A 13,537-nucleotide genomic window follows, 5' to 3' on the forward strand; every position below is an offset into this window, starting at 1 on the left:
AGCGCTAGCACAACAGCACGATTTGTTATAAAATAAAGCCATCACAATACAAACATTACCATGATTAATTTGTGTTCTGAAGCCATTCATTCACAACTACCCCTAAAATGATGTAGGCCTACATTCACTATGTGAGTTATGTGAAGCCTCACCAGTTGACATAGAACTAGTTCAACCACAGGTTATAGATAGGCCACAGGGCTTTTAAAGTATATTGATTAATTGATTAAACATGCTGACTAATGGCTGAAACCAAGGGCGTAGGAACCGGGGGGGACGGAGGGGACATGTCCCCTCCAATATCGGAGACAGGCGCATTTGTCCCACCTAAAAATTATACCGGATCTGTCAGGTTTCAGATATGTGTCCCCCCCAATGTTAGACTCATTCCTACGCCCCTGGCTGAAACAGACAACATAAAAAATGTGTTAAAAAGTGGATTCCGTAATGTCCCTCTTGTTGTTTTTTGCGAGCTAGCAACCACAACCGGCAAGAGGGACATTTCCCGATCCCCTTTTTGTAGCTCGCTAGCGATATGCGCCGCTAACGCGTCTCCATCTTGTGGTCCCGTCCTGCGGACAACCAAAAGCAGACGCCCACGGTGGACATCCGCCCGCGCTCGGCCACCGCCATCCAGATGAACAACGCCACGCACATGCAGGAGCGCGACGAAGAGTACGGCTACGAGTGCCTGGACGGCAAGGACTGCACCAGTTTCTTCTGCTGCTTCGAGGACTGCCGCTCCGGCGCCTGGCGCCACGGCCGATTGCACATCCGCGTGGCCAAGATAGACTCATACGCCCGCATCGGATTCCCCACCGCGTTCGGCCTCTTCAACCTGGTGTACTGGGTGTCCTACCTGTACCTTTAGGGCCCCGGGGCCGGGCCGCTCTGCCGGCGGGATGGATCATCCACGCGCCCTTTCGCCCCAGTGATGGACACTCGTTTGTTTTCGTTTGTGTTTTCTTGTTCGTTTTTTTAAAAGGAGGCGACCCTCCTCAGAGAAGATTTCATTTCACGGTTTGATTTTGAATTTCCCTCTCCCCACTATTTATGTGAATAGTGATGTTTGTTTGTTTGCTTGTTTGTTTCGATGCTTCTTTTGAGGACAATGCAATTGTTGTAGCATTTAATAACTTGCTTTAGAAAGGGGTTAAAGATTTTTGTTTTTCCACAAAAGAAGATGAAAAAGATTGTTCTTGGAAATAGCAAGGTTGTTCTATCACTTGTTGTTTTTGAACACCAGTTATGTTGCTAAATCCAACCTTAGGAAAGGACTTCAAATCCCACACTCACACAGTCACACCTGATAGGGATATTCTATTAAGACGCCTAGCATACACATATGAAAGACACCTCATGCACCTGCACCATTATCTTACTCGCATTCATCATATTTTGATTATTATGATAGCAAAATATGCCACAATCTAATGGAGGTACTTTATCAGTAGTTATGGTTTTGTGATCAAATTTGATATGTTTTTGTCCAATAACAGTTTAGCCCGATGAGACATTACATATTTCATTTGTGGTCTGAGATTTAAGCTGCGATTCATGATGCTTTGGTTACATGTACAAACACTGTATATAATTTACTATTCCTTAGTCGTTTACATTTATTGCATGCACCTTTCAGGCCAAAACTAAATATGTTTTGAGGTCTTCTATTGTTGGCTATGAAAAGTAAGAGAGAATTATTGATTATCATTCAGGATTTAGTTATATATTATATATATTTTCTCTTATATAAGAAAACTAAAAAATGTTACCATAAAAAAATGTACCTAGGTTTTTTATTTTTTTTATTCTTTCAGACTAATCAGTGGCCAAGTTGGATTAGCCAGATGTTGGTCAGAATTTTCATTCATCACCCATTCACCAAATAGTGATAGAAACTGTTACCCTTCCTCCTTTATTTCCTTCTTTCTTCCATTCTTGAAACACTTCACTATTTATTCCTGCTTTTGTTCAGTATTTTATATACATGGATAAAATAGGAATATAACAAGTACATGTAAGGTAAACGTGGACTTTGTTATTCATTATAATACATCATGTATGTCTCTCAGTCGGAGGGCCATACATTCATGCACACTCATGCCTCCGTATGCATGAGTGAGTGTTCCTGCAGTTTTGGAAACATTTTCAAATCCACAATGAGCCAGTGTGAGTTACAGCATCGTCTGAACATACCTTAAGATCAAAGGCAACATTCGATGCAGCGGGTAATATTGAAATGGCAGATTTGTTTTAATTGTCTCGATTGTAATAGCATATGATCATAGATTTATTTCATAATGCTGCACAGGCTGTGCAGGATAATGTGGGGAATTAACTCCTATATTTAAAAAAAAAAAAAAGTCGTATGCCTTTGAGTAAAGAAGAGAGGCAGGAAGCTATTTTGACTTTTTTTTTCTGTCGTGATGGAGTCTTATCCTGTTTATCCTAAAGTGTGATTCTATGTTGCGGTTGACCAACGCTGCTGTCAAATGGCTTGTCAAACAACTGTGTCGACAAACAATTCTTGGAAAAAAAATGATGCAACATCTTTTAAAGTGTAGACTTAAAGTAGAAAGAAAACAAAATAAACTATGATGTTATCGCCATCGTGATTTTGGACAATGTGGACAACCTATTTTTTTCTGTATTTATTTTATTAATTTATTTGTTCATTTGTATATTTTGTTCCATCAAGTATATCTTACTCCGTATGAGGCCTCCTTCATAAGGGTTTTTATTCTACGTCTCGTGCTCCTACCACATAGATTAGTGACTAGTATCTGAGTGTGGCCGCTCTCTCCACACCTTGGAATAGGTTCAGTTCTTAGGGTTGGTTATTTTTGTTGGAAGGTGCCAAACTCCAAACGCAGACCCAACGAGACATTGGCCGGGATCAGGGAGTGTGTTAGCGTTATTGTGTGCCCTGTCTTAAGATCACTTTTTGACACGGTTCTTATTGATGAGAACTCGGAGGAACGCAAGAGATTTTCATTTGAGGCCATTTGCAAATGTGTCTGAATCACACAAACATCATGAATATTAACACTGCTTTCTTTCTTCATCTTTTTTCACTTGACTTCTCCTCTCTCTCTTTTAGTTCAACTTCTCGAGCGAATACGCATCATAGCATATAAAAGCTGCGTCATCAAAGGATCTCCAGTAATGGAGATCAAATATCAAGCCTTGCTGTCTCTATGACTAGACATACCATCAAACGCAAAACATGTATTTCTTTGTAGTGCTTCTACTGTTTGCCTAGATTGGATCAACAGATGTATGCAGGAAACCATACCAGTGTGGCATGCAATATCCAGCTTACTTCATTTGCAAAGTAAACAAAGTACTTACTCTGTTTACCAAACACGTTGTTCTTTGAATGCTAGCATGTTTCATCTTTGAAGAGGGCCGTGTAACAAATACTCCGTTTTATTTTACTTTTCATGTACTTATGGAAATAAACGCTTGTTTTGTTGTTCAGTCTTTTAAAATGCTCTATCTTCACCACAAAGTCGTGTTGATGTGTGGATTCTGGCAGGTTTGAACATTATTATAAATATTCAAAGAATTATTTCAAAAGAAACAAAACAAAGCTTTGTGTTTCATGTGTCCTCAGGCCCTTTTCTTTCATGGACATTGGCATTTACAATACCTTTTTCTTTGTTTATTTATTTACGTATCGATTTATCTTAAAAAGAAAGTGAACATTTTCACTTCAGAACCAACACGTGTGTCTTGAGAGCACATGTAAATAGTTTCTATGTGTTTCTCTCTTTTGTCAGACTGCAGACAACAGGTGATGGTGTCGATACATCGGTACAATGTCGTTGTGACTGGTGGGTCAATGGCTGTGTGGCTGGTATCCAAGATAACAACAACAAAACGAATAAAAAAAAACAATAACAGTGAAATATCTGATTACCCTAGACATTGTTGGCCATCTATGTATCATATATCTCTTCTGTATGTATATAAAGGGCACTAAATAAATTCTGGTAAGGTCTGCATAATATAACATACATATACTGGAAAAAAATAATAATATATATATATATCCTTTTCATAAGGGAATTGCACACAGCTGTGGAATTTTACAATAAAACGGTTGCATTAATGAGTTTGGGTATTCTTTATTTTTGCATCTATATTTTTGCCACTGGAGTGAAGGACTACCATACTACCATAAGATTTGAAGAGAATAGAAAATATATTTCAGGAAGGATACCTATAATATAAAGCTATATTCACAAGGAAGCCTGGATTGATATAGTCTAATTGTAAGGGTGTTTGAATCAAAATGGTTGATGAACCCTCATCTGCACATTAAAGGGGCTGTAGGTAAGATTCAAAGGTGTTGCAATTAACATTTAAAGATGTTGTAGTTAAGGGTTCAAGGGCTGTCGAGAGGGAGCAGAAAATATATTGAACCTAAGCCAGTGAGAGAGAGTAGCCATAGCAACTCACACTGTGGGTATGTCGTTGCATTACAGATAAAACGTCCACAGAAAACAAAATAAGCACATCATGGTGGAAGTGCCTTCTACATGAGTACATAATATGAGTCCTTTTTACCGCACGCCTCCTAGTAACGGATGGGATTCAAACCGACCGGTCCTCTGGGCGGTTGGGAGTCTGTGTGCATAACCTCTGTCATTGGCTTCGCATAAAGGGGCATTCATTAGGATTAGACCAGTGGTTCCCAAACCTATTCAGATGGCCCCCCCTCGGTTAGGCCAAGTGTAGATATCTAACAGAGTTTGGGAATCACTACACTGTAAGAGGCCTGGCTGTCCACGCGTAGCAGATGAACACTGTTATGAACCACCATCCGCCCAGCCCCAGGCGACCTGTCCACTGCCTGCACACAGGCAGAATCAAACACACACACACACACACAGACACACACACACACACACACACACACACTATAGAACACAAACACACTCTAATGTACACACACACACACACACACACACTCACTTGAGCATACAAACACATACACATGCATTCATGTACTCACACTCTTACGCATATATGCACATATACATGCACATAAGTGAATGCATTCACATCCGTAGACCCATACACAAACAGAAGGACGTAAACAAACACACACAAACAAACATATGAATCTACACAAACACTTACATATTCCCACACACATGAACACATACACACACACACACACAGACAAACACGTGAACAGTTAAATGTAAATATACACACATGCTCAAACACGACCACATACAGGTATGCATGTCTATATATAGATAGAGAGCGAGAGTGCGACCGACTCTTTGTATTTATTTATTTTTTCAGTCTGTGAAACTAGGAAAGTAACAAAAAGGGAGATGATTTTCTCTGACAGTATACCAATTAGTAGTTTGAATGGCTGTCACTGAACTCTGCTGTTTTGAATTCCACTTTCTATTTGTATTTATTTTCCAAGTTTCCACAATATCCAGATGGATTACTCAAATGAAACAAGTGATTGGGGGGGGGGGGGGGGTTCGGCATTGAATCATTATTAGTTCAAATCGTCTCGCAGAGTCTTGACAAATGACTAAGGGGAGCCAATGGTGTCTTGAAAAATGAAACAGTTACTGCTCTGTATCGGATCTCTATTAGTCCTGCCAGAGCTATTTTCTCTGCTCTGGTTCCACAGCAACACAAATCAAAGTGTCTCCAGTGATATTATCATGACGCTCGCCAGACTACACATGGTCTTAGACGTATTGATTTCCATCGGTCGGTTGCAGTAAAACCCACAAGGAGTTCTTGTTGTACCTGTTAAGTACTTAGAAATGTCTCCTAGTAGTGAAGCACTATGAATGGGACACAACACATCAAGATCGATTATGACCTTCCCAAATGTACATTTGGCAATTCGTTTTGACACGGATATCTTTTTTGTGTGTTTGTTTGATTCATTGAAATTGCTTGAGGGTAATGTTTGAGTGTCCGTAGTGAGCAGAGAGGGAGTTGAGGGATGTTTTGTGTGGTTTATGTTCAAAATGGTGGACTCTTGGGCTCCTTTTACATTCTCGCATTAAATCTGTCAAATTGCACTTACTTAATCTTAACCTATGTAACCAGGGGTCCTTAGATGCCATAGAAAATTGTTGGAAGAAATGTTCAATTTGTAGTGGAAAGCCATGGTTTATGGATGTGAAATGATTCTCCATCTAAGTGCAACAATGGCGAAATGTGTTTTGATTGGGCCCCTCTTCTGTGAATTATGTTATGTCCTATATTTTAAGCCTTACTAGCAAGACACTACTATTTATATAATATTTCCCTGGCCGACCGTTATTTGCTGTGTCATGAAAAATTGCAAGCGGCTGCTACACTGTTGCATTTGAAAAACAAACAGTCATGAAAAAAGCATTGCTGAATTATGAAGTTAATCCTTTTTATTACCAAAATGTAAATATTAGCAAAAAGGCCGGAAAGAAATGGCAGCAACACATTTTAAAATAGCCACTTTGTTACGCAACACATCATTTCGGTGTAGGCTATCTTTGTGTATTCACCTTTTCTTCAACTTCTTAGAAATGTCTTTTTCTGTCTCCTCAGTAAACAAAGTTCAAAGCGATCCCCATATGGTGCATGTTGAGTCTTGGAAGAAATCTATTTTCTAGTTGTTAATTGAATCCCGGGTGGCAATGGGGTTCACACTCTGCCTCTTGCACCTTTTGGAAACGTTATATGCGGGTTAAATGGACTGATTAAAATGTGCTGCCACGGCCCAGTGCTGAACCACTGCATTGTGGGATATGTAATGCACTTGTCATTGGAGGTGCTATCTTATTTCAGAGTCCCACATTTTATTTTATTCACACCATCACATTCCCAGCTTTCTGTTTGTTGTCTCTATGTCTTCCATTAACAGGAGAAAAGATGTCTGTGCTTTGCATTATTGCTGTATCTTAGTAACAAGGTACAGGAGATAGGCAGGAAAGTCTCTCTATTGACTATGGATATTAAATATATCTTGCCGTGAGCACGGCAAAGTCTCTGATATGCCCTTTGAATATAAGCCAAAAAAATAAAACATTTGTATTTTATTTAGATGTACAATTTGACACGAATATCACTGGAAACAGAAAACATAATCGAAACCAGAACTATTGCTGACACTGTGTCATACTCGGGTATTTTCCAAACGTATATATTTTCCAAGTACGTTTAAGATCCAACAGCTACATTGGTTTTATAATTTCAACCTCACTCGTGAAGGAAACCAGGTAGGATTAAATGGGCCCATTACAACCCCCAGTACATAACATTATCTCTCTAATCAACCGGCTGACTCTTCGCCAATTTGGTTCCTTCACTTCAGCACGGCTATTTTCAGATCCAAATAGCAAACTGCCAGAGACGCAGCACTAATTAAAAGACAATAAAGAGATCCATACATGATAGGTATGATGTCAATGGCATACGCACTGTGCTGTTGGTAGTATATCCCCACTGCGACTCGTGTAGAATGGATACAAAAAGTGGTTTTGACCCCAACACTGACTGATTCGTATAGGTTATTTAGCATACAGTACCTACTTAAACTTCATATGTGTGGTATAGTCCCTGTCTTGCTTGGCGTGTGTGTGTGTGTGTGTGTGTGTGTGTGTGTGTGTGTGTGTGTGTGTGTGTGTGTGTGTGTGTTTGAGATAGAGCAAGAACGCCAGACTTAAGCGCTTCTTATAACAGATTCAGTGCGGCAAAATCTTATTTGCAAATCTTGACACGCCTAGCGAATCCTTGATATGGGCCTGGTTAAAGTTTATGTTAATGAACGACTTTTTGAAGAACATGCTCTTCCTCTCCTGTCTGTCACAACCACCACTTCAGTAAATCCCATCTATATTCTCCCATCAGGCGGTGAATGACTCCCGGGGCACCGAATGCTTGTGGCGGCAGGGCCTCAGCTTTTGTTGTCATTGTTGCACACTTCACCACTCTACGATATTCAAGTCTGAAGAAATATGATGGATGCCGAAGTGGAGGTTGGCCTTCGTCTCGTTGTCACTCCTGGGTTGGAGGGGTTTATCTCAGCGAATCAGAGGCCGATGGATCAAGGCGATATCAAGCGGTGGCGAACCAACTCTGAAAGGACAGCTTGTGCACAAGGCTGTGAGTGGCAGTGTTGTGTTTGCCGTCTTTTAAGAAGGATACATGTCTGTGACACACATCTTCATTTGTCAATGGGGAAAAATATTGAGAGAGCTGTTGTGAATAAACACAGATAAACCACCACACAACACATTCCCCACCTCACACATATATGTTCATGTTTGCAAACATTTATCTGGCAACCGCCTTTCTTGATATTATCGCAACGTGTATTCAACGTGTAGTTTATTTACGTCAATAAGCGAGAGCGGAGGCAACATAGATATAGATATGCCAAACTGCTGCTTATTGATAATAAAGCAATAAGGAGCACAGCAGAATGGCAAACTCAAACCCCTAGCCTAAAAAACTGTCGTTCCCTAACCAAAGCGACCTCCAAGATGTGTCTCAAGGGTCCGGCCTTTTTATCTCTCACCACTGCCAATTCCGTCCAATACATTGGAGGGGTCTGCCTTCAGGGCTTTCTGACACAAATACCTTCTAGCAGAAAGACCTTTTTGCTTAAACCCTAAACCTGACCAAGTAATTGTGTTGCCTAAACCTTACCAAACAGTTGTGTTGCCTAATCCTAAACAAGCAGTTGTGTTGCCTAAACCTTACCAAGCAGTTGTGTTGCCTCATCCTAACCAAGTGGTTGTGTTGCCTAAACCCAACCAATCCGGTATGTGCCTTAACCATAACCAAGTGTTTTAGTTTCAGGCTGTGGAGTGCAGATTTGGCACTGGTAGGTGACCACCTACTCTACGCAGCTCAAGAGCAGGCCCGAGTACAGGCCCCAAGAGCAGGGCCCCAGAGCAGGCCCCCAGAGCAGGGCCCCAGAGCAGGGCCCCAGAGCAGGGCCCCAGAGCAGGGCCCCAGAGCAGGCCCCCAAAGCAGGGCCCCAGAGCAGGGCCCCAGAGCAGGGCCCCAGAGCAGGGCCCCAGAGCAGGCCCCCAGAGCAGGGCCCCAGAGCAGGGCCCCAGAGCAGGGCCCCAAAGCAGGGCCCCAGAGCAGGGCCCCAGAGCAGGGCCCCAGAGCAGGCCCCCAGAGCAGGCCCCCAGAGCAGGGCCCCAGAGCAGGGCCCCAGTGCAGGCCCCCATAGCAGGGCCCTAGAGCAGGGCCGCAGAGCAGGGCCCCAGAGAAGGGCCCCAGAGCAGGCCCCCAGAGCAGGGCCCCAGAGCAGGGCCCCAGAGCAGGCCCCCAGAGCAGGCCCCCAGAGCAGGGCCCCAGAGCAGGCCCCCAGAGCAGGGCCCCAGAGCAGGCCCCCAGAGCAGGGCCCCAGAGCAGGGCCCCAGAGCAGGCCCCCAGAGCAGGGCCCCAGAGCAGGCCCCCAGAGCAGGGCCCCAGAGCAGGCCCCCAGAGCAGGGCCCCAGAGCAGGGCCCCAGAGCAGGGCCGAGTACAACACGTACATTTTTACGTGTTATGTGTATTTTAAAGTATTTTCTCTAATATGGGGCCCCTGCACAACAGGCTGTTAAGGTGTAGTTGAGCCGCCGGTTCTATGGAGTTATACTGCATTCTAACAAAAACTGTGTCTTGTAGACAGCAAAGGAATTATTGTTGAACCCATCCGGCTGCGGGAATCCAAGGCTTGCCTGGAGGTCAACCAGAAGTGCCTGGCAGCAAGACACATACACATTGACAACTTGCTGACAGCGATGTGGCCGTCGCCACCTCTGTGAATGTGGTTTTCAAGGATGCTCATGCATCCTGAAGTCTCTGCACCTGTGCATTGTGTGTGGTTGTGTTTGCATCTCGCCCAAGGAGACTATTAACGCTCCCAGTGAAGCAAACAAAAAGCCGACAAGGAATCCCGCCGTCTTTTGCTTGCCTTCGGATATTATTATTCCCGCTGTAGTTTAATATAGAAAGCTTGACTTCAGTTTGAGTTTGTTAGCAGCGTCGACTTTGAGTGATTATTACATTCCCATATTTGTGTGCATCGCGACTCGTCTGAACTTTGGATCCAGATTGCTGCACTATGTCTCGGTACCAGGCCACCATCTGGCTCTGCTTATTAGCACAACCCAGATGCGCACCCAGTGAGCGAACCAACAAGCTAGCTTAATGAGCGCAGCCAAAACAACAGCTCATAGACAGACTTCTGCTTTCTCGATGTGTTCCACCACACAGCGGGCTACCTGAGAGCCCCCCCTTTGTGTGAGGTTGATTAGGCATTAGACGCATTTAAGAAAATCGATCTGCTGTTGGCTCACAGGTGGGAGTGTGTACCCGAATGCACAGGGGGCCATCCTTGAGCTGGTTCCAGGCAGCCCTCTGCTGCTGGAACTGGCCTATTCTGCTGCATTTCAAATATATTAATGAATGAATTAATACAGAAAAAGTCTCTCCCTGAAAATTAATGTGCTGCAGGCTACAATTTTGATAGTTCATCTTTAGATCATACGTGATCCCCCTTTTTGCGTTACACAAATACATTTTAAATGGCTTCTAATGAGTAAATCAACATCACACCTGGTGGTAAGATAAAAAAACACAAACTGGAATGGCCTTCAATGTGCTTCTTAATTTAGTCATAGGCACATTTCCAATTCAGAAATCCAGACAACTGCAATCACATGATGACAAAGTGTGTAAGCGGTTGGTAGCTCATTACTGGCTTTCTAAGATAAGGAGTGGAGACACAATATAGGGAACTTTAGCTGTCAAGGAAGATAAGTTCAATCGATTTTTCAATGTGAAAGTGAAAAATGCCCTGCAATTGAAAGAGTACAATTGAAACCACTGTATTAAAAATGTCTTCATACACTGTTATATAATAATATAATATGCGTACATGTGACGCTCACAAGATGAATAGTGAAATGACGATTTGACTATACAATTGAGGTATTTTTATTAATTTTATTTTGTAAAGGTCATTTCTGTGAGAACAATAGATCTAATGCTGTGAGCTTTTCAGTGGTGCCAGTAAGAGGATTGGGAAGATTTGTTTCTCCCATGGACTGTCTGTGTGAGCAAAATGTTGCTTCTTCCCTCTACTGAGCGGAGCTGCACTGTACAGAAGCACCTGTTGCGTTCTCAATCTTTCTCCTGTTTATGCAGCTTTGCGTAATTAAAGAGTTATATATGCTCATACTCATGAAGCCCTACATTTCAATGTAATGGTGGATTGAGTTTGTAAAGGTAGTACGTACAGTCATATGGTGTGTGTGACCTTAGATGGCGCCGGCCCTAAACCTTTTGAAGCATGATCCAAATGTGTTCTACTTTTGGGCCCCAGCACTTTCGTTCTGGGTTTAATACTATATGCGTTCCTATAACAGCTTGATCTACAGGAATGTATTATTACCGTTTGATATCTATTCTTGAACAGTAGAAATACTTGAAAAGTTAGCCTATGCAAGTCTTCAGCTCAACCATTCTTACCTCATTGTCTTATCCTACTGTGCCTTTTTTTTTCTGAATGATAAGCGAGGTTACAATGTGGGAATACATGACACTCAAAGTTCTCCATTTTATGTTTCTGTTTCTGTTTATTTCAGGTAATTAACTCAACGCAAACGCTAGCTCAACTAATGGACTGAAAGAGAACCCATGATGCAGTGGTATACAGGACTCAAGATAATCAGATGGGAGCTGGCCCATCTATGTCGATTTATTTTTGATACGATGAATATTTGTGACACGGGAAACAAGGCCCAGATAGAGGTTAACAAAGGAACATTTAGCAAATCAGTAAATAAATTGTTGTGAGCCGCGCTGATCAGAAGTACCTGTCACCTCTTTCCTGTCTATACAGGAACACTGTCTGTTTACGGCTCGTCTGCCTGAGACCTGGTACATCTTATGTCCTCTCCTGAAACACAGAGCTAACATTGGTGGAACAATTCTGTTCTCATGTCATTGTGACTGCAGCTCGTAATGCAAGGAGCTGCTCCGGTGCCACGGGCGAGGCCTGCTGTATAATCTTTGAGCAGATTTTGGTTGATGTTCCGATCACGGTGCCCTTGACTGTGTGCCCCCCCCCCCCCCCCCTTCTCTGCCACATGAGTGGCCTGCCTCTGCCAATCAGGGAGGGCTTCCAGGGACCAGTCCCAGCGTGTCTGCTGCACTGTTGATTGAGAGGATCAGAGTGGTGTGTGCTGGTCCGTCTCCCCCCGCCGACGGACTGGCCGTCTCTCCAGGCTGCCGTGACTCACCTCTAGCCTCAGCTGAGTCACCACCCCCACCCCCCCTACCTGGGGGCCACAGACAGACCGGAGGGAGATGCAGAACCCATTTCTCGGAAAGGGATATGTGTGTGTGTGTGTGTGTGTGTGTGTCTGTGTGTGTGTGTGACTGTCTGACTTATTGTGTTTGTGCGTGTGTGTGTGTGTGTGCGTGTGTGTGTGTGTGTGTGTCTCAGTGAGTGTCTGTGTACAATTTGTGCGTGCGTTTATTTGTTCTTTGGGTCGTATGTAACATCTACCACCTATCTATCATCAGTGTTGAGACATTTTTATTGTTTTCCTCGGATGAAGAACAATAATACGTGCCCTGTCTCATGGTGCTTTTGAAATCTAATTGAAAACGTTATGTATCATTTCAAAAGATTCTCAGGTGGGCTCTCAGGTTTGACAAATGTGAGGTTTGGTGGTAAATCAGTTTTACCAAACAGTTTTTCACACGATAAAACAAAGAATGAACTTTGTTCCCTCCGTGATATTTCATATCTTTATACATCATTTCTCAAAAAGATAGGAATGTTGAAGTATCCACGTTGCTATACACTGGCATGTAAGTAATACCATTTTGCAAATGTTAACAACAAGCATGCACTTAGAGCATACATTATATAGACAGTACATTAAATAATAAATATATATTCTATATATTACCAGTAGCAATTGTTCTATTGAACCATAGTCTCGCTCTTTCTCTCTGGAGAGAGAAACTTCTAGAACACGACAGCGCCTCTCACAGCAAACTCTCCTTTTCCTGACACGTTCCCCTTCCTCCTCCATGTCCTCAATCCTCCTCCTACTCCTCCCCCTCCTCGTCCTCTCAAACCATGTGACATCACTGTGTGTGAGGAAGGTGAGCAGCACATGAGTCCAACATGAGAAAGGGGACAGAGGGATCCCAGGGGAAGAGGGACTGGGCCAGAGCTGTCTGTACACAAGGGAACATGTACATAGTGTTCACATGCATCGGCATGTGAACACTATGTACATGTTCCTACATGTACATGTTAATACATGTTATAAATGTAATTTAGGTTCATACATACATAATTGGATCATGTAATATAGATTGAAGATTATTCCGAAAGCATTACATTAATTTCTGGTTATTTGTTGACGCTCCCTAGCTTTTGCAACTTTAAAGAACAGATTTTGGTTGGAGACTCGACGGATGCTTGTAGGAACTAGATAAAGTTAGGGACCGGGCAGAGACTGAAGCCCAGATGTGCCATCATCG

At 42.9% G+C, this 13,537-nt stretch overlaps 1 protein-coding gene across 1 annotated transcript in view; it reads left to right on the plus strand.

The window, feature by feature from the left end:
• gabrg2 (gamma-aminobutyric acid type A receptor subunit gamma2) overlaps positions 1 to 871 on the plus strand; it is a gene marked incomplete at both ends in the record, with an annotated part of 30,204 nt that extends 29,333 nt beyond the window's left edge. Inside the window, one exon of the mRNA XM_079738535.1 lies at positions 593 to 871. Within this exon, the coding sequence (XP_079594661.1) occupies positions 593 to 871 (279 nt within the window). The remainder of the gene's footprint in view (positions 1 to 592) is intronic.
• Between the last annotated feature and the right edge of the window lie 12,666 nt (positions 872 to 13,537).

The sequence above is a fragment of the Pollachius pollachius genome, assembly GCF_949987615.1.
Source record: "Pollachius pollachius genome assembly, chromosome: 6".
In the NCBI taxonomy this organism is placed as follows: domain Eukaryota; kingdom Metazoa; phylum Chordata; class Actinopteri; order Gadiformes; family Gadidae; genus Pollachius; species Pollachius pollachius.